This window comes from Pituophis catenifer, unplaced genomic scaffold (assembly GCF_029215685.1).
Source record: "Pituophis catenifer annectens isolate HBS135680 unplaced genomic scaffold, rPitCat1.0.hap2 SCAF_9, whole genome shotgun sequence".
NCBI lineage: Eukaryota > Metazoa > Chordata > Lepidosauria > Squamata > Colubridae > Pituophis > Pituophis catenifer.
Window position 1 is genome coordinate 8,517,552 of NW_027256889.1, and position 21,519 is coordinate 8,539,070.

The following is a 21,519-nucleotide window of genomic DNA, read 5'->3' on the forward strand; positions in this document are numbered from 1 at the left end:
TTTGAGAGAGCTGAAGAAGCTTCTTGGATGAGAAGCGAAATGTCTTCAAAGAAAAACAAGAAAGTCCAGTTGCCTCTTGGGAAAAAAAAGCCAGGGGTGGGCTGCTGGGGGTTTGCAGAGGTTCAGGAGAACCTCTAGCTAAGATTCTGTGCAATTCAGAGAACCCCCAAATCCCACTCCTGGCTGGCCCTGCCCTGCCCTCCCAGGAGTCCCCATGTGGCCCATTTTGGATGCAGGTAAGTGCAGGACGCACGCAGAGGCACAGGGAGGTTTCCAGCCTCCAGAGGGCCTCTGGAGCCTGGAGAGGCTGTTTTCGCCCTGCTGGAGGCTTGAGGAAATCCTCCAGAGCCCAGGGAAGGCAAAAACGCTCTCCTCCCCCCCTCCGCCATGGTACAGGAGCCTGACTAGGCCACGCCCACCCAGCAACTGGGCAGAGAACCCCTTGCTAAAAATTTCGATGCCCACCCCTGAAAAAAGCATCTATATGAACAAGTTTGAGCTGCTCTATAATAGTTTCTAAGAGGTGGATTGAATATCAGACAGAGAAGCTTTAGCAGTCATGAAAAAGACCAGTGAATTAGGTTTATATGTTGAAAGCTGATCATTATATACTTCCTGTTGTGGACTTGGACACACAATATAAACTTAAATACTGGCTTTATTAGCCCTTTATCCTATTTTATCTTTCTTCTTTTACCCGCGGAACTCTCAGATTCCTGAGAGTTGTAAAAAAGAAAGCTTTTTTTTTAGACACACCCAACTCTAATCTCTTTCCAGTCCCTAGCAGGAGAGTCCTGATCTCTGCAAACTTGAGTAGATCAGTGCTTCAGAGCTGCATATTGGATGCTGTCTTCTGATTCAGAATCTGTTTCTAAGTCAATGTTGGTGGGACGGGAGCGTGGCGCTAGGTTCACCAAGGAAGAATAGTGCAGTTCCTCTTCTTCTTTCTTCGTCACATTCTCATAATCCATCTTGGTGTCATTCTAAAACAGGAAGAGAAGGAACTTGTTTAGGCAAAGGATAGTAGATTCGGGTGAACTTTATACAGGTAGTCCTCCACTTACGACAACAATTGAGCCCAAAATTTTTTATCATTAAGCGAGACATTTGTTAAGGGAGTTGTGCCCCATTTTATGACCTCTCATGCCACAGTTGCTAAATGAATCACTGCAGTGGATAAGTTAGTAACCCGGTTGTTAAATGAATCGGTTTTTCCCACTGACTTTGCTTCCCAGAAGGCTGTAGAAGGTGATTATGTGACCTTCGAATACAGCATTGGTCATCAGTATGAACCGGTTGTCAAGCATCTGAATTTTGATCACACGATCATTGGAAGCTACAAAAGGCATAACTGTGAAAAACAGTCCTAGGTCACTTTTTTTCAGTCATGTAACTTTTGAACGGTCACTAAGTGAACTGTTGTAAGTCGAGGACTACCTGTACTTAAATCTGAACAGGTTCAGTCATCAGCACCTTCAAATGACCTGAGAATGATTCCACTCTGCAATTCTGGAGAGCCATGTTCTGTCAGTGTAGACCACATTTTTCAGGTGAAATGCTACTGATTTGGACCAGTTCTCCTGAACTGGTAGTAAAAAATGCTACCAGTTCGGGCGAACCGGTATTTCCGCCGATCAGCCGTGATGCACAATTTATATTAGCTAGAATTGTCAGATTTTCTGCTTTCTAGCTAACCTAAATCATGTGGCACAGCGGATTCCCCCCCCTCGCTGTTCTACTTACCTTTGCAGACTCGGAAGGCTTCAAAATGTTCTTTTTTTAGCTCTGCGCAGGTGTGCCTCAGGCACACATGTGCACAAAGTGTGCATCCGTGCGCAAAGCACACGCTCGGTAGCAGACTCACAGAACTGGTAGCAGACTTCAGAGGATTTCACCGCTGACATTTTTTAACCTGACCTAATGAGTCAAATGAAACTCACCTTTTGAATGTCACCTAATCAAAACTTTGAAGTCAATGCAACCTTATCGAAATTTGGCTTGTGGTTTTTCAAATTCCCTTATGTTTTTCTTAATTATTCTTAGTGAACAATTCTTTTCTATTTTTCTTTGTGTGGTGCGTGTTTGTCAGCTTACTTCATGGATGAAAAGGGGATGAATACTGCCGACCCTGCTGTTTTCTATTATATAGATTTTCGTTATTATGAAGCCTACTTAGATGGCCACGCTTCCTAAACTGCAAGAAAGCTACACTTCAACTGAAAAAGTCCCATACTCTCATTATTGCAGATTTAAAAAGCTCTATCATCTTTCTCTGTCATCTCTTTAAAATGGCACCTTTAAAAATAAAGCAAAATTGGCTTGCAAAAAGTGCATATGCCAACACAAAAACATATCATCAAAAAAGGAAAAAAAAAATAGATCCAGGAAACTACAGGCCTATCAGCCTGACCTGAATACCAGGGAAGATTCTGGAAAAGAGAATCAAGCAACGAATTAGCGAACACCTAGAAGCAAACAAAGTAATAACCAAAAGCCAACATGGGTTTGTCAAAAATAGATCATGCCAGACTAATCTTATTGCATTCTTTGACAAAGTGACAAAATTAGTGGAGCAGAGGAATACTGTCGATGTAATTTACTTGGACTTCAGTAAGGCATTTGATAAAGTAGACCATAACCTACTACTAGATAAAGTAGAAAAATGGTGACAGCATCACCACCAGATGGATTTGTAACTGGCTGACCAACCGGACTCAACGTGTAGTCCTCAATGGAACTGCATCTACATGGAGGGAAGTAAGCAGTGGAGTACCCTAAGGCTCTGTTTTAGGCCCAGTACTCTTCAACATCTTCATCAATGACTTGGACGAGAGGATAGATGGGGAACTCATCAAATTTGCAGATGACACCAAACCAAATTTCCTGACAGTTAGAACAATTAATGAGTGGAACAACTTGCCTCCAGAAGTTGGGAATGCTCCAACACTGGAAGTTTTAAAGAAGATGTTGGATAAAGTGATGTAGGGTTTCCTGCCTAGGCAGGGGGTTGGACTAGAAGATCTCCAAGGTCCCTTCCAACTCTGTTATTCTGTTAAGGTCACCTACCTGGCTTCCTGCCTAATATTCTATTCTATTCTATATGGAAAATGTGCATGCCAATTGCAAACAAAGATCTTTGCAGACCTTCCATTTTTCAAATAAATCTACACGCTCATGCAGAGATGGACTGAAGAAGATTTCATGCTAAATATAGGAAATATAGGAAATCAGCCGATACTGCCCATCCTTGTGCATGATTCAATTTCTGCTTTACATGTTGCCAAAAATAGCTACAGGGACTTTATGAAAATAAAAGCTGGCAAGCGCAAGAGGGAAGAGCATCAACAGCAAAAGCCCTTGGGACCACATCATAAAATAGAGAAACTCAGCCCAGAAAAAGGGAAGCACATGTTTGTCTTCTTAAGAGAAATATAAATGGTTATTTCAAGGACGATCATTTCTCATGAATTGTATCAACAACAACAAAAAGAATCCGAAAAGAAGAAGCTGAATCAAAAGACCATGACTTTCTCATATAACTGGATTTCAGATTTCATCATCTCAAGCCAGCCCGTCTCCTGACAGGCTGCCTGGGGGTGATAGAAGTTGTAGTCCAAACGTATCTGGTGAGGGTCCCATCTGGTCATTCCTATATACAGTCGTGGCCAAAATTGTGGAAACCTTTTGGGGAAAGTGTATTTTTGAGGTTTGATGGCTAATAATAACACCCCCTTTTTTTTTTTTTTTGGAGTTTCAAGATAATCCTATTCCACTGCTGGAATGGCCTGGGAATAGCCCAGACCTTTAACCCAATTGAAAATCTATGGAGCTGACTAAAGAAACTTGTTAGTCAGAATCGACCCAGCAATAAAACCCAGTTAATAGAAGCAATCATTCAATCTTGGTTTCACATTAGAACAGCTGCAGAACTGAAAGACTTGGTTCACTCCTTGGGAAGATATTGTAAGGCCATAATTCATGCTAAAGGTTACCCAACTAAGTATTAACTGACAGGGTGATCATTTTTGTCTATCTCGTTTTTCCTACGTGTTTCACTTTTCTTCTTTATACTGTAACTGCTATTCTAATAGTAAATCCTTCATAAAAGTTATTGCATTACATTCTTGATTAAATGATCTTTCCATGGATATATCATTTTATGGTACTACTCCCCCCAAAAAAGTGGTGTTATTAGCTAGTTTTAGAAAATACACTTTTCCCAAAAGGTTTCCACAATTTTGGGCATTACTGTACCTGGCCCTCATCTTTGAAATAGAAAATCGATAGAAAATAATATTGAGTATTATCACCAAAAATGGCGTGAGGAATGGATCACTTTGTAGGAGACTTACAGTATCTCTGATCATCTGTATGATCTACTCAAACCTTTCTGTCTCTGCTATGAAAACAGGAAAGAAAAAGGACCTGCCTTACCCAAATAGATACCTTCCGTTTGTGCTGGCTGAGCATTCTGAGATCTGCAACCCCAGCAATATCTGAGCTATAGAGTCAAGAATGCCCTCCGTTCATAACCCACAGGGATCCAGCTCAAAGAATATGTACCTTGGGGTGGAATGAAGGTTTCTTTACTACACTGTAGATCACGCTGTTCTCTGAGGAATCCAGTCCCAAGTTTGGCTGCATGACACTGTAATCAAGAAGACATTAATTGTGTGAGATTATTTGATGGACTTGCTGGCATTTGTTTCTTCTCTTCAAAATAACTTTTTAAATACACACACAGACACACGTAACTTAGGAGCTTTTCTTTTCGATATTTTATGATAGATAGATAGATAGATAGATAGATAGATAGATAGATAGATAGATGATAGATGATAGATGATAGATGATAGATGATAGATGATAGATGATAGATGATAGATGGGTGGGTGGGTGGGTGGGTGGGTGGATGGATGGATGGATGGATGGATGATGGAGAGGGAGAGGGAGAGGGAGAGGGAGAGGGAGAGAGGGAGTGGGGAGGGAGATAATAAAATATGGAAAAGAAAAGAAAAGCTCCTATGATGTCATAATAGGAGATAAATTTGTGTTTCTAGTTGACTTCTACTTCATATGTTTTTGTACACCATCACCTAGATTTACTCTATTTTTACTTAGGATCCACAAGAACTTTGCTCTATCCTTCTTCGTAGACTGGAACTAAAGTGACATTGGATCAAATACACTGAAAAATAAGGCTATGGTTTCAAAGATAGACCTCCTGTATGGCATTTCAGCAGCCAAGGAGGCAATAATTTGCTGTTTTGTATATCTAGTCAGCCTCAAGGAGGTCTAAGGGAGCCCTGTGTGAATCACAACTGACCATCTTCGAACTGACATAATGTAGCCTCCTGTGGATGTAAGTCACTCCATCTCTGCAAAGTGACTTCAGTTGACCATTTCGGCCTGCAGATGCTCAGAAGTGACTTCCAATAAGCAAAGGGAAGCACACAATACTCATTCCACTGGTTAGAAGAGCAGAATTGGGCATTTGATAAAGGACTTTGGACATAAGTTGCACTTTAGCCTTCACTGAATCCAAACACCCCCTTCTAAAATCTGCAGATCCCTAATTTAAAGAACTTTCTCTTGACCTCTGCATTGAACCAGAATTAACACCAAGAGTTGTCCAGGCCTGGTGGCATCAGTTGTGGGGGGGGGGGGCATTGTCCATCCACATAAGCTCCTGATCTTGTGGCTGTTCTTTTTTCTCCTTCCTGCTCTTCACATTCTCTCTCCAAATGAGCAAGGAGAAGCCCAGCTTGTCCATCTTCTCTGTTCTCCCAGAAGATGCTGGAGATCCAAAGGGAGTGGCAAATAGATGGACTGGGGGAACCATGGTGAAGAGGAAGCAGTAGGCAAAGTAAGGGAAGGGGCAGAACTTATCAAGAATCTTCTAAAAGCTGAAGCCAGCAATGTATCCCTCATGATTTCTTAGATCCTTTATCACTTCATCATCATCATACCTGGAATAAATAGTACGGTCCTGTAACCCACTGTGGGCGAACTGGAGTCTTGCATATGAAATGGTGCCGTCTTGCTCCTCATTCTGGCAGTCTAGGGGGCTGCCTGTTCTACCTCCATTTGGTCTGGAGTTGTTATTAGGTAGTCCTTCTCGCTTGGCCTAAGGGGAGGGGGGAAAAAACCCTCAGTATTCTAGCCAGGGAAGACTACTAACCCTCCAACTTTCATAGCTTCAGTAAAGAGGAAGAATTTGATCAGTGCAACTTGTTGGAAAATGAAAATCGGGGCGCTGGGCAAATTGTATCCATTCATGACTTATTTGTTGCACGGATGTCCCCCTTTGATTCGTCTGAAAGCTCAAGATGATATATTAATATCTCTTCTCACGTTTCAATTCTACAAGAACTCTACGAGGTAAGTTAGACGAGAAAGAGCGATCATCCCCAATTTCCTTCATTACATCCACAATACAGTTCCAATCTAGGAGCCACTATGCTCTCTCTCTGTGTCTCTCTCTCTGTGTGTGTCTCTCTCTCTCTCACTCTCCCTCCCTCCCTCCTGCTCCTTCTCCTCTTTTTCCTTCCCCTTCTCCTCCCCCTTCTCCTTCTCCTTTTTTTCCTTCCCTTTCCCCTTCCCCTTCACCTCTTTTTCCTTCCCCTTCCCTTCTCTTTTTCCCCCCTCTTTCTTTCCTACCTAACTATTGCAGGTTACAGAGACACGATCTTCCACTGCATCTCATTCTCAGCTACTAAATAGAGAAGAAGTATTATAGGCTAATAACACAATCGTTGGATTTGAAAGAAGGAGGAACATTTAGGGTATTAGAACTGCAAGGGCGCTAAAAGGCCTACGAATCCTCCTCAATGCCCTCTCCACCTCTACTGTACCATAGAAAACAATAGAAAGTGATTCTTAACCTTCCTCACAAAAAACGAGCCTGTCCTCTGTGTGCTGCCAATGTCTGAACGTGTTTTTTTCTTCCTGCAAGAGGAGAAACAGAATTAGGTCCACCTCCAGGTCATGGTTTTGGAACCAGTTCACAGGATGGATGCTGTGATGCCACTGGGAACATGCTGCTGTTCCTGTGAGATGGACCCAGTCCTACCAGAAGTGCCAATTGCTTCTTCAAAACTATAGTGGTTCCTGCAGAATTGGCAACACCCAATATAGACCAATAAGGGATGTGGTGGCTCAGTGGCTAAGAAGCTGAGCTTCTTGATCAAAAGGTCAGCAGTTCAGCAGTTCGAATCCCTAGTGCCACATAACGGGGGTGAGCTCCCGTGACTTGTCCCAGTTTCTGCCAACCTAGCAGTTCGAAAGCACGTAAAAAATGCAAGGAGAAAAATAGGGACCACCTTTGGTGGGAAGGTAACAGCATTCCGTGCACCTCTGGCATTGAGTCATGCCGGCCACATGACCACGGAGATGTCTTTGGACAGCGCTGGCTCTTTGGCTTTGAAATGGAGATGAACACCACCCCCTAGAGTCAGGAACGACTAGCACATATGTGCAAAGGGAACTTTTACCTTTACCTTTAATATAGACCATTGTACCCCAATGTGATGCTGAACACCACTAGTAAGTTGCCCTTCTAAGATTCACGTTGAATAGGACATTTGGTTTGCCGAGTCTTATTTCAGCCTTTGATTCAATTTGATTTTAATCTCTCTTGCCTAAATTAAACTGCAATAAAGGTTTGATTTGATTTTGATGGTACCTCGCTTCTTCTCACATGGCTTTCTTTTGAAGTGTCCCCCATCAGCCAATGGAGCAAAGAATCTTGAAAATATTACTAAGCAAAAGTCTGCCTTAGAAAAAGTGACTTTCCCCACTATCCTTCATAACTGCAGGGCACCCTACTCTAGCAGTAGGATGGTGACCATCATGACGATTGTTGATCATTGCCTGCAGGCCATTGACTCTCACTTACCATTTCTTCAAGCCATAAATCAGCAACCCCAGTAAGATAATAACGGCAAGAACCATGCCAAGGCTAATCAAAGTTCGTTTCATCAGTGTAGCTTTGCTGTCTGCACAGTAGAAATGAAAAATAACAAAGTTTAGCAGGATCTCGATTTGATTTTGTGTCAGCTTGAGTCCATGACCTTATTTGCTCATCAAACCTATGCCAATCAATGCCCCATCATATTCCTATTCAGGGGTGAAATGTTACCAGTTCACACCAGTTCGGGTGAACTGGTAGTAATAAAAGCTAGTGGTTTGGGCAAACCGGTAGTAAAAAAAAAAGCTACCGGCTCAGGCAAACTGGTAGTAACAAAAAGTTACCAGTTCAAGTGAACCGGTAGTTTAAAAAGCTACCGGTTCGGGCAAACCAGTATTTCTGACTATCAGCTGTGCCACGCGATTTATATTAGCTAGAAAGCAGAAAATCCTGCTTTCTAGCAAATCTAAATCATGTGGCACAGCTGTTCCCCCCCTCATTGTTCTACTTACCTTCCCAAGCCTCCTTTTTCCACATATAGCGTGCGTTTGGAGCGCTCTGCGCATGTGTGTGCAGCATGCATTGTGTGCACGCAATGCACATTTGGCGCACACTGTGCATGTGCAGGCAGCAAACCAGTGGCAAACAGCGGAGGATTTCACCACTGTTTCTATTCATATAGTTTGCATGCTCAGAGGAACCCAAAAGCGGTAAACGATAGAACAACATTCAGGTACTGCCATTTTATTTGCTTTGATTCTATGGAAGCTGGTTTACTGAAAATCCATACATTAGGGAACGTTAGTATAAATATGAGAGAGAGTGTGTGAAGGAGAGAAATACAATTTGCAAAATATATGAATTAAATTGCATCGAGGTATCTGGTTTTTCATTCGGTTTTGTTTTTTACGTTTTCATTTTTGCTTTGTTTGTTAAGAAATCATCTATAGCTTTCTTCTGAGTCTTGAGCCATGGTGGTGCAATGGTTAGAATGCACTACTGCAGGCTACTTCTGCTGACTGCTGGCTGCCAGCAGTTTGGTAGTTCGAGTCTCACTGACTCAAGGTTGACTCAGCCTTCCATCCTTCCGAGGTCAGTAAAATGAGGACCCAGATTGTTGGGGGCATTGAAACTGACTGTGTAAACTGCTTAGAGTGGACTGTAAAGCAGTATATAAGTCTAAGTGGTATTGCTATTTATCTCCTCAATCCAGGTATGAAAACATAAATTCCACTCTGACAACAGACTAAATGTCATAGAGAATTCTTCAGCCATGAGTTGCTCATTCAAAAAATTGTACTTTAGGATCAGCCAGCCTGATTTCTATTCTCATGAATCTCCAAGCCAACGTGAACATTTAGAGTTGCTCTCCAAAATATTTGCAGAACATGAAGTTGCTTGTTTTGGTTTGACTAGTTATCTTTCCATTGCCAAGAATTTCTTAATCAAGAATGTTCACCTAGGAACTGTAACGGGGTGAAATGCTACCGGTTCGGGCCGGTTCGCCTAAACCAGTAGTAATAATTGCCTGAACCGATAGTAAAAAAAATGCTTTAAAAAGTAAACAAATAGTTCCGACAATTAGCTGTGTGACAATTAACTGTGCCGGGCAATGTCAGAACCTTTTTTTTTTTTTACTTTTTTTAACCATTTTTCTTATTACCAATCATCTGTGAGACAATCACAATGTGCCTGATTGTCTGTGAAGTTCCTGCTTGTTGCAAGGGCCATTTTGTATAAAGTCCAGCTGCTTTTGCATTGTGTGTGAGTCAGTTGTGTAGCTTTTGTGTTATTTTTGTGTAAAGTGTGAGAGTTTGTTTTTGAGCTCTCTGTGACTCTGTGAGGTTCCTGCTTGTTGCAGGGGCCATTTGGTGTGAAGTCCAGCTGCTTTTACATTGTGTGTGAATCAGTTGTGCAGTCATGCCCACCCGGTCACATGCCCACCAAGCCACACCCACCAAACCAAACCATGACCACAGAACAGGTAGGAAAAATTTTTGAATTTCACCACTGAACTATAACAATATTTTTCAAGGGAAATACTCACAGGATACACTAATGGTGATGAGCTGTGATTCCTTATTAGAGATAGAATTAAATGCTTCGCAATGATATTCTCCTGACTGCTCCACCTTAATTTTCCTGAGTACTAAGATTTTGGAACTCTCCATAAAGATTTCTTCTCCTTTCCAGTACCACTTGTAAGTAGCCACTGATGGGTAAGCATCATTATCACATCTCAAATTGACATCCATGCCTTCAATAACAGCTTTCTTGTCTAGAGTTAGATGAACGTTACGAGGTCCATCTGTCAGAAAAAGGAAGTGTCACTCAATTTAATCCAGCATTTGTATATTTGATTCTCAGCATCTGCTGCAAGACAAAGGCATTTAGAAGGACTCAAGAAAAGACATAGATGGGAAAATATGCTTCTATATCAGGGGTGAAATGCTCTGCTACTGGTTCGCTTTGTTACCAGTTTGCTTCGCGTGTGCATGCACAGCGCGCACCAAATGCACTACAGCACAGCTCTGAAAAAGGAGGATTAAGAAGCCTTTTCTCAGTCTGCAAAGGTAAGTAGAACAGCGAGGGGGGAAACAGCTGTGCCGCGTGATTTAGATTCACTAGAAAGCAGGATTTCCTGCCTTCTAGCGAATATAAATCACGCGGCACAGCTGATCATCGGAAATACTGGTTTGCCCAAACCGGTAGCATTTTTTTTTACTACTGGTTCAAGTGAACCGGTCCGAACCAGTAGCATTTCACCCCTGAATCTATATTCATTAGTTCTCAACCTTGGTAATTTCCTGATATTTCCACTTCTAGAATTATTAGCAATGGTCATGTTGGTTGTGGAATTCTGGGAGTTGAAGTCCACACATCTGAAAGTTATCAAGATTGCAAAACATTGCTTTCTCAAGTCCATAGTCTTTGCTCATACAGCAATCACCTAAAGGCATCTGAGGGCCTTAATCATCTTTCACTGTTGTTTAGAACTACAATCTATGACTGGCAAGGGAGTCATCGGACAACAAATATAATAGATCCTCCAGTCCTCCCTTGAATATGTCTTCTCCATTTTTAAAATCACTTCTGGGGTCAAGATTGCATCTGACAGCAGTACATTCCACTAGATTCTACTGAAATCATACCCAATATGGCAGACTACCCCATGTTCCGTGAAGTGCAGCTTTCATTTTTCAAAGGAGAAAGAAGAGTTCTATGACCACTGTGGTAGGTTTTCCATTTTGTTGTTGTTGTCAACTCCTGCCAAATGCCTGGACAAGTCCTGCAGTTTTTTTGAACAAAATTTCAAAAGTAGTTTCCCTTTGACTCTTTCCTAGGTCTGAAAAATAGGGATTGGCCCAAGGTCACTGTGCCTAAAGCAGTAAGCAAGAATCGAACTTGAGTCCACAATGACTTCACCTAGGAGAGAAAGCCCATTGAGCACAGCAAGGACATCATGACTATACACTGAATCTCTACTCACAATTCACTTTCAGCCTAATAACTGGAGACTCTGCATTTGTTATGATGTTTTTTGATACACAATGGTAGATGCCAGAATCCATTGACTGGGCATTCTGGATGAATAGAACCTTTTCTGTAGAGTTCAGTGGCAGAAGTTGCCCATCTTTATACCAGGTGTAGCTGAGTTCCTTGGGGTTGGCCATGCTCACACTACAAGTCAGATGAACAGAATTGCCTTCGAGGACCAACCCTGAAGGTTCTTGACTGAGCCTGACATCTTTGGGGCCATCTGTAGGACAAAAGGAAAAATGCAAGCACAGAGAGTGATATCCTATTGCTCTTGAACATCTTATTGTGATATTGATAGATATCACAGAGAGTGATATCTTATTGCTCTTGAACATCTGCCCAGAGTGACCAGCATCGGAGGCATACATTAGCTACACTGAACAACTCAACTAATAGCATCCGCTTTCCTTTTTGAACCCAAAGCTATAGACTCTTTAATTAAATCATTCTCAACTTTTGACGTATCCCCTGAACCACTCTAAAGCATTTTATTTTTACTCATTTGTTTGCTTGTACAAACCTTAAGTAGCAATGCCCCAAAATGATTTGATTATGCCCAGAGCTTTGTCAATATGAGGTTGTGGTTCAACAAAGGAGAAAGAAAGGCAAGAGGAGTAGAGTGTAAGAAGAGGAGAGGGAGGGAGAGGAATGGAAGAAAGGGGAAAGGAAAGGAGGAAAGGGCAGGGGACAGGAGTAGGAGAGAAGGTGAAAAAGGGAAAGAGGGGTGGAGTGGGGGAAGAGGAAGTAGGAAAGAGGAAGGAGAGAAGGAGGGAGAAAGTAGAGAGGGAGGGAAGGGAAAGAAAGAAGAAGGAGAAGACGGTTTGTTGTGAAATGAGGGAAAAGAAAGGGTAGAAGAGCAATCCCAAATGTAACTAAAATGCCTTATTCTTATACTTTCTTTAAGAAAAATATGTATATGTATGACTAATTATGTATAAGACAATGTACATTTACATTACGTGTATAAGAAATAAAAATAATTCTTAAAAAAATATGAGGTTGTGGTTGAAATATTGAACTTGGACTAGGAGAGGCAGGTTCAAGTACATCTTCAGCTACAGATGCTAATTGAGTGACTTTGGGCAATCATTCTCCCAGGGTTTTTACTGTGGAGAAAAATAGAGGTGAGAGTGCACCTGGGGCTCCTTGACGTAAGGCAGTTTTATAATTCTATCAAAGAATAGAATGGAACGGAATGGAACAGAGCGGAGCACAGCAGAGCAGAGCACAGCACAGCAGAGCAGAGCGGAGCGGAACGGAACGGAACGGAACGGAACGGAACAGAACAGAACAGAACAGAACAGAACAGAACAGAATAGAATAGAATTCTTTATTGGCCAAGTGTGATTGCACACACAAGAAAATTGTCTCCAGTGCATAAGCTGTCAGTGTACATAAAAGCAATAAGTGATAAATCATGATCAAAGTTATTATAAAAAATACATTCATCATAAATAATAAGATACAATACTTGGTGTTAGTCATAGGATACTAAATAAGCAATCAACATAAATCATACTAGGATACTAAATAAAGCAATATACTTGAAAGATACAAGCAACAAAGTTATGTATAGTCATAAGAAGATAAGGAAATAGGTAATAGGAAAGATGAGAAGAATAATAAATCAATAAAATAAAGCTAGGATGGGTGCCCATAGCAGGGTCTTCTGCTATATCTCCATCAGAACACCTCCCAAAGTTATAGTTGAAATTCTAATTCTAACACACCAAAAAGGAGAAATGCTTTGAGCATATGAATATATCCATTTTAACGTTTACATTTAAATTCAGTCCAAAGTTAATTAATTAATCTTTTTTTTTTAGAGTTGGTGTGCTACCCCAAAATGTGGTGTATAGCTCTGAACCCAAACCAAATTGTGCTCCTTCAGTCTAAACAGAAAGATTTATAACTTGAGTTTCCTAAAATAATTTATTCCACCTTCAATTTCTTATACTTGCTCTGTCCAAGACTGGAATGGCCAATGCTCTTGTGGGTCCCTCCTGGGAACAATTTAGCTGCTTTAAAGGCTTCCAGCTCATCATATAATTATTCTTACTTACAGAGGACATCAAAAGTGATGCTTGGGGAGGAAGTGCAGCCAACACTATTACACGCTTCGCATCTGTAAGAAGTGTGTAGTGCAGGTAATGCGATGAACACCAGTGACGAGCGAGGAGTTCTGTGCGTGTCGCCACTTGACCCAACAAATATGTAATAGTTGATGCTGGGGTAACTACTGCCCACAGAGCAGTTCAAAATGACTTTGTCTCCTTCCTTGATGGGTAAATGATTTAAATGAAAAAGTTGGACATCCTTGGGGCAATCTGCAAAACAAAATCAATAGGGTGTTGTTGTTTTTAATGCAGTAGATAGACTATAGCTGTGATGGCGAACCTCCGGAGCCCTCTCTGCGGGCATGCGAGCTGTCGCCCAGCTCACCTTCTCCATGCGTGCGCAAATATCTCCTACCAGCCAGCTGATTTTGGGTCATCGGTGCAGGGGCGGGGCACATGTGGGAGACATGCGTGCATATGCGGGGGGTGCACATGCATGCATGGGGGGGTCGCACACGAATGTGCAGGGGAGGAGCAGTGCAGGGGGAGCATCATGTCTCCCTGCACCAAAATGGGCCACAGGGAGTGCGGCATGCCCCCCCTCGTAGTCCATTTTTGGTCCCAGGAGGCTTCAGGGAGGCCTACTAGGCCCAAAATGGGCTGTGGGGGGAGGGGTCATGTGTGCATGTGCGGAAGGCAGGGGGAACATGGAGGGGTCATGCACACATACGCAGGGGGCTGGGCATGTGGGAGGCATTGCATTATGGGTGTTGGCACATGTGTGCGCAACCCCTCCACACTCCCCCTGCTTTTGGCACGCGACAGCAAAAAGGTTAGCCATCCCTGGACTATAGAGTTCTCCGGCTTTTGAAAAAGGTTCTTTGCGGTGTTGATTTCAGAATTCTCTGAGGCAGCGGTCTCCAACTTTGGCAACTTTAAGACTTGTGGACTTCAACTCCAGAGTTCCTCACCAGCTTGAGGAACTCTGGGAGTTGAAGTCCATACGTCTTAAAAAGTTGCCGAGGTTGGAGACCCCTGCTCTGAAGCATCTCTGCAAAGTTGTACCCCACTTTGAATTAGCAGAGGCACTGGTTCCCGAGACAGGTTGGTAACAGAAGTCCAGCAACCCTTATTTACTTCTTTGCCGAGATGGTGCAATGTGCAATGTGCTGCAGCCTGCAAAATATTGCAGTGCTACGGATTGGGAGAAAATGTCAATAAATAAAAAGTACATATAAACAGCAGTTCCAGGCGGAGATTTTGTAGGCTGGCCAGCTCATAATTAGAGCTACTTCAGAACGTTATCTTTTGTTGTCACTGTTAGGTAGGGAAGACAAATTTGTATCATTCAAGGGACTTGTGAGTTTCACCTCCAGGACTTTAGTATTGAAAGAAAAGTTCCATAACTTTGATACTTTTAGAATGAAAAAAAAAAAATTGTCACCAATTCAACTGCAACGGAATCTGGAAATCTGTATTTTACCCTTCCATATAGTGGCTTCCAAAGGACATTATATGGATCTCAGTTCTGCTTTTCTGAAGTGTGCCTTATTCGGTAATGAAATCCATTTTTTTTTACTACCCATTCTGTGGCCATGGCTTGGTGGTGGGCATGGTGGGGCTTGGTGGGCGTGGCTTGGTGGGCATGGTAGGGGAAGGATACTGCAAAATCTCCATTCCCACCCCACTCTGGGACCAGCCAGATGTGGTATTTGCCGGTGCTCCGAACAGCTCAAAATTTCCGCTACCAGTTCTCCAGAACCTGTCAGAACATGTTGAATTTCACCCCTGGCCTTATTGGAGGAGAGAAGATATAGGACTGGGGCTGTGCAGCGCTTAGTCTCCAAGTGGTTCTTTGGCCCTTGAATGGAGCAGTTTTCCACAGTGGTTTAAAACAACTGTGTCTTTTTCTCAACATCCCCAGCAACACTGGGGAGCGGACAATGTAAAAGATCTCCTGCTAATCTATAAGTAATATACAGCCATGTGGATTAAACAGCCTTCTGGGTTTTTTGTTTTGTTTTTTTTGTACAATTTCCAGTGCCAGGATCTGTTTCTACTTACAGTGAACATTCAGTGTGACAGAGGCATTCGAATTACCTATCTCATTGTGGACCACACAATGATAGGTATCAGAATTCTCCGGTTGAATTGCCTCAAGTCGCAGTTCCGATCCAGTCGTGATAATACCAGATGTGCTGCTTTTGTACCATTTATAACCACTGATGGGAGGGTTGCCGGTGGCTGAACATCTCAAAACCACATTGTTCTTTTCTTGGATGGGTGATGGTGGCATTATAATATAGACTTTTGGTGGATCTGGGGATTTAAAACAAAATTGATTTCAGGTTTTTTGTAAGGCAGATGTTTGGCAATTTCTTTCTCCTGAAGGGGCAAGGGAATAAATCAATTTCATGTGGACAAGAAGATGATAACAAAGCTGAGTACTGTAATTGAGCCTGCAATTTTTGTTGTGTCATTGTATCTCTCTGTGTGTGTATGTGTGTGTGTGTGTGTGTGTGTATCTCCCTCTCCCTCTCTCCCCCCCTCCCTGATTTTATGCTCTTTTTTGAGATGGTCATTAAACAAACACCATGGTTGTTAAGCAAAACCATTGTTTAGCATTTTTTTGCCAAAAACCAGGAAAATTGGTTTCTGGAAAAATAGCAATAGCAATAGCACTTAGACTTATATATCACTTCACAATGCTTCACAGCCCTCTCTAAGCTGCTTGTAAAGTCAGCATATTGCCCCCAACAATCTGGGTTCTCATTTTACCGACCTCAGAAGGATGGAAAGCTGAATCAAGCTTGAGCCAGTCAGGATCAAACTGCTGGCTGTGGGCACTGAAAAATTGGGTTTGGTTTATCTATAGATGGGCTTATCTACAAGTATATAAGGTAATACTTTTTAAAACTACCCATATATTCTGTATCTACTTAATTTCAAGCCCATCTGTGGATAAGATGACCCTCACATTTTTAACCAAAGTACCATGAAAAATGGATAATCCATGGATTGTCCACAGATAAACCACTTGTGAAAATTAAAACATGCAAACATTTCTAGGGTCAGCTTACTGAATCTGTAGGTGACATATTTTTCATGGGAATTTTAGTTAAAACTTCAAAGATTGTCTTATTGGCAGATGAGTGTACATGACCTTCCCTTTGGAAGATGAAAATATCTTCAGACAAACTGGACAGTGAAGAGGCCTTAAGAGAGAATTGGTACTCAGGGGCAATTAATTAATCAACTCACACTGTACGTCGATTGTCAGACTTCCAGAGTTGATACTTCCAATGTCGTTTTTAGCTTTACAGCTGTAACTGCCAGAATCTGTTTCTTTTAAACTATAAAACTCTCTTCTGGAGTCCGGTAGCCAATCGTTCCAAATTTTACCATCCTTAAACCACTGATAAGAAAGCCCAGATGGATTACTGCTGCTAACTGTACATTCCAGAGTGAGCTTGTTTCCCTCTTTGACTGCACCTCCACGATCAGCATTCACTTTAACTCCTTTGGGAGCATCTAAAAACAAACAAGATTCAGAATTAAAATAAAACAAAGCAAAAATGCTTGAGAAAAATGATTGACACAATTAAGATCAAATGTTCCGGAATTCAAATTACAGTCTTCAGAATTATAGTTACCTCAGAGACACAATTCATTTCAATCTCATAAGAGATTCCCAGAGTCAAGGATGAGTCGGCATTAAATAATTTTTTTAAATAATACTTTTTACTCAGCAAAAAATGCCTAACCTTGTTCCCCTTTTAGTCCGTGGAATGTTTGTAGCCTTGTGCCTAATTTGGAATATTGTCTCTCACAGAAGGATGAAATTATTATATGAAGCATTACAATATCGAGCCATGCAGTTTAGGCTTCTCAAGAGCCATTAGTTTGGTATAAACAACATACTTAATTTAGATATTGTATTAAACCAGTTTTCCTGGATTCATGCAGCAAGCTAGACCTAAACATACATTTGATCATCAGAGCAGGTCTCTCTCCTGCCCAAACTATAACTAACTGAGATTAAAAACAAACTAACTAGCTTGGTTGTTTTCTGAATGCAGTTCCTAGATTCCTGTCAAATTCACGGCCCGCAGCCCAGATGTGTCACGCACTGGCCACGCCTGGTTTAGCGAAAGGGGGGAAAAGTCACGATACATCATATGACGCTGCCGTGACGCCACGAGTTTGACACTCCTGTCCTATATGTTACATAATTGGTTGTGACGTGTATGTACACAGCCACTGTATGGAATCTATAACCCTTTCCCTGAAATTTCTAGAAAACAGAGATGGAAATTTTTGAAGGTCATGATTGCAAAAGGTATTCATTTTACACATGGAGGTTCTTCAAATTGTCCATCCTTCATTATTCATATTAGACAAAGTATTCTTTCCATATATCACCATTGCCATGGATGTCCTCAGGTTGTGGTCCACATAGGATGCATTTAAAAATAGACAAAGCTTTGATCAACCCAATTGTGTCCACCATCTTGCAGATTTGGCCATATCCTAGGTATACCCCTGACCCCTGACCCCTGCATCAGCTTTTATCCCATTAAACTAGACACAAGAACAGTTTTTTCCCGAACGCCATCACTCTGCTAAACAAATAATTCCCTCAACACTGTCAAACTAGTTACTAAGTCTGCATTACTATTAATCTTCTCATTGTTCCTCTCACCCATCTCCTCCCACTTATGACTGCATGACTGTAACCTTGTTGCTGGTATCCTTAAGATTCATACTGACTGTTTCCTAATATGTTTTGATTGCTTATTTGTTCCTGATGACTATCATTAAGTGTTGTACCTTATGATTCTTGACGAATGTATCTTGTCTTTTGTGTACACTGAGACCATATGCACCAAGACAAATTGCTTTTGTGTCCAATCACACTTGGACAATAAAGAATTCTATTCTATTCTTAAAAAAAAACAACACTCACATTTCACCATCAGATTTGCAAACTGTTTCGTTGTTTCTCTCCCATCATAGGTTTTTAGCAAGCATGTCAATTGTTTCTCATGGTCCTTCCAAGTGGCCATGAAAGTCTGTTCAGTCTCTATTATTTTGGTTTTAGTGGTCATTTTTGGGGGCAGAAGATGACGACCTTCTAATCCTTGGATAGACAATTTTATGGGCTCATCAAAGCAATGATAAGGTATTGAACATGCCACTGTATACGTGTTGTTTTCTTTCATTTCTGGGGACTTTGTTTGAATCAGATCTGAAGGGGTTTCTGCAATCAGATAATTGAAGGAAGGAAATATTTTACACAGATGTTGAATAAAGTTGAATTGCTTTTTAATGAAAGCCATTTCATTAAATGAAAATTTATTCATTTAGAAATCTATCACGTTCAAACCAGTATTTTATCATATACTCACAGACTGAACTCTGGAGTGGAGAAAGGAAAGCAAAAAAAAAAAAAAAAAACCCTTTTACATTTAATGTACCATATTTTTCGGACTATAAGATGCACTGGAGTATAAGACGCACGTACCTTTTTGGGGGAGGAAAACAAGAAAACAAATCTGCCTTTGCCCATTTGCTGTGGCCCATTCGCCGTGGCCTGTTCCAGGGGTGGGTTCTACTTACCTTTACTACCAGTTCGCAATAGGGATGCGCACGCATGCGCAGAAGCATTTTAATGACGTCAGGGTCAGTGGGCAGAGCCTCCCTCTGGTTTTACTACCAGTTCTATAGAACCGGTGCGAACTGGGGGCAACCCACCACTGGCCTGTTCACTTTGGCTCATTCACCGCTGCCCATTTGCTGTAGCCTGTTCGCTGCCACTGTGGCCTGTTTGGCGCAGCCCATTTGCCAGTGCTCATTCGCTGCTGCCACCCATTCAGGATGGCCCATTCACCGCCGCCGATCCCCACTGCCTGGAACCAGCCGAAAATGCAACACGTGGAGGCCAGAAATGCGATGCATGGAGGCCGAAAACAGCCAAAGGTTGTGGGCCAGTGGGTGGGTGTATAAGACGCACCGCAATATTCACCCACTTTTAGGGGGAGAAAAAATGTGTCTTATACTCCAAAAAGTACAATATATTTAATATACCCCCCTCCCCCACTACCATATTAAAAATTATAATTCAGAAGCAATATCTAAAGGGTTTTTGGATTCTGCATCCAAAGTATTTTGGGGAAGGACACAGTGGCAATAAGGCTCAGGTTGAGCACTCCTGATTGGAAAGAGGGAAGGGCAAAGGACCCAATATATTATAACTATGCTTCAGTCGAGCAGACTCACAGGTAAAGAGGAAGATAAGTTTCTGGACAATCTTTCATCCCCATTTGAGAAAATATGACCAATCTATTGAATACATCCTTCTGATGAATTAGGAAAATAGAGTATGTGAAACACCCATAGATGGAAAGCACCATTTTCTTGTTGCAGCCTTTGAAAGCTATGTCCTAATTAATATCCTGGAATCATCTATAGACTGCAAGTGGCAAGTTCAAAGTTTGTTAGTGATGTTTTGAAAAGGAAGGTTTTGTACTGATAGAGATAGGAAGGGAGATAGAAGAGAGACAGAGAAAGAGAGAGAGAGAGAGAGAGATCTCAGAAAAACTTACCACGAACCGTAATAGTAACTTGAGATAGCCATTTCTGTTGCTCAGGCAATAGTCCAGATTTCCAATAAAATCTGATCCCATAAGTGCCTGTATCACTTCGGTGGAGCTGGGAAATTTTCAAACTGCAGTTTTTGCTTTTTAAATCACCCACAAATTTCACTTGATTACTACGTTCAGAAAGGACTTCAGTTGCTGTCTGGTTGCTCTCATATAAGAGTTCTCCACTGAACTCACGTCGGTCATTGTCAAATGAAGGGTTAAAATACCAAGCAAAGGACACCTGGTTGATAGATCGACCATTATGCTCCTCTTTGATTTTGCATGAAATGGTCACACAAGATCCCTCCCAAACACTTAGGTTTTCGGGTGTCACAGATAATGGATTGCCTAGAGAACCTGAAAAGAGAATCAAATAATGATATTTGGTTAAGATCCATCTCCTTACCTCTCAAAACAAAATGGACTGAGAGAGCAACAAGTCAGTAGTGTTTTCGTACTTCCACGGTGAAAACCCTCCATCCCATTCCAGATTTTACTCACGGTTTGGAAGTGGATAAAAAGTGACACTATCATAAAGAAATGCAATGATCGAGCCATCGCTTGGATCCTCCAAGGAGGTCTTTCCATTTCCATCCTTGTCACTGCTCCTTCATCACAAAGTTGAAAAGAGTTTCCAAAAAGCTGTTGATAGGCTCAGAGGGAGTTGCATTACAAAGAGGGAAAAATGCAGCAATCCCAAAGCACACCAATTTAGAAGAATAGAATAGAATAGAATAGAATAGAATAGAATAGAATAGAATAGAATAGAATAGAATAGAATAGAATAGAATAGAATAGAATAGAATAGAATAGAATAGAATAGAATCCAAATGTGATTGGGCACACAAGGAATTTGTCTCCAGTGCATAAGCTCTCAGTGTACACACAAAGAACAAAGTGATACATCATAGATCAGTGATGGCTAACCTTTTTGCCATCACATGTCAAAAGCGAGGGAAGCGGGGGGGGTCACGCACGCACGTGCCCACACCCATAATTCAATGCCCCCACCTCCTGCACCCCACGCATGCGCACACAACCCTCCTCATGCTCCCCCTCTTTTGGCATGGGGTGGCACAAAGGTTACAAGTGGGCCCGGTATGCCCATTTTTCGCCCTCCCCAGGCTCCAAAGGCTTGCCCACCCACCCCCCAGAAGCCCTCTGGAGGCTGGAAAAGGCCCATTTCCTGACTTCCAGTGGGCCCGGCAGGCTTGTTTTTCACCCTCCCCAGGCTCCAGAGGCTTTTTGGGGGCCTTGGAAGGGCAAAAATGGCTCCCCACCCCACCCCACCGGAGGCCATCCAGAGGCCAAAAACACCCTCCCAGAGCTCCCACACAAGCCCTGTACTTACTGATTCCTGGGAAGGGAG

The 21,519-nt window shown here is 42.0% G+C and overlaps 1 protein-coding gene across 1 annotated transcript; it reads right to left on the reverse strand.

Annotated features, from left to right (window-relative positions):
* Nucleotides 1-358: 358 nt before the first annotated feature.
* On the reverse strand, nucleotides 359-21,088 carry LOC139321346 (B-cell receptor CD22-like). Its single transcript, XM_070950016.1, has 14 exons — nucleotides 21,078-21,088; nucleotides 20,652-20,758; nucleotides 20,112-20,507; nucleotides 18,473-18,766; nucleotides 16,768-17,037; nucleotides 15,571-15,825; nucleotides 13,513-13,776; nucleotides 11,400-11,669; nucleotides 9,957-10,217; nucleotides 7,898-7,997; nucleotides 6,885-6,948; nucleotides 5,970-6,127; nucleotides 4,564-4,648; nucleotides 359-983 (listed from the first exon to the last, which is right to left on the reverse strand). The coding sequence occupies exons 1-14, from the start codon at nucleotides 21,086-21,088 to the stop codon at nucleotides 819-821; spliced, it is 2,700 nt and encodes an 899-aa protein (XP_070806117.1). The 3' UTR covers nucleotides 359-818.
* Between the last annotated feature and the right edge of the window lie 431 nt (nucleotides 21,089-21,519).

Excerpts from the sequence above, each read along its gene's own strand:
- LOC139321346 (XM_070950016.1), bottom strand. Across the intron at positions 15,826-16,767 it reads TCTGACAATCGACGTACAGT|ATCCACCAAAAGTCTATATT; the intron begins GTGAGTTGATTA and ends TTAAATCCCCAG. Across the intron at positions 10,218-11,399 it reads TATTAGGCTGAAAGTGAATT|ATGGACCTCGTAACGTTCAT; the intron begins GTGAGTAGAGAT and ends TTTTTCTGACAG.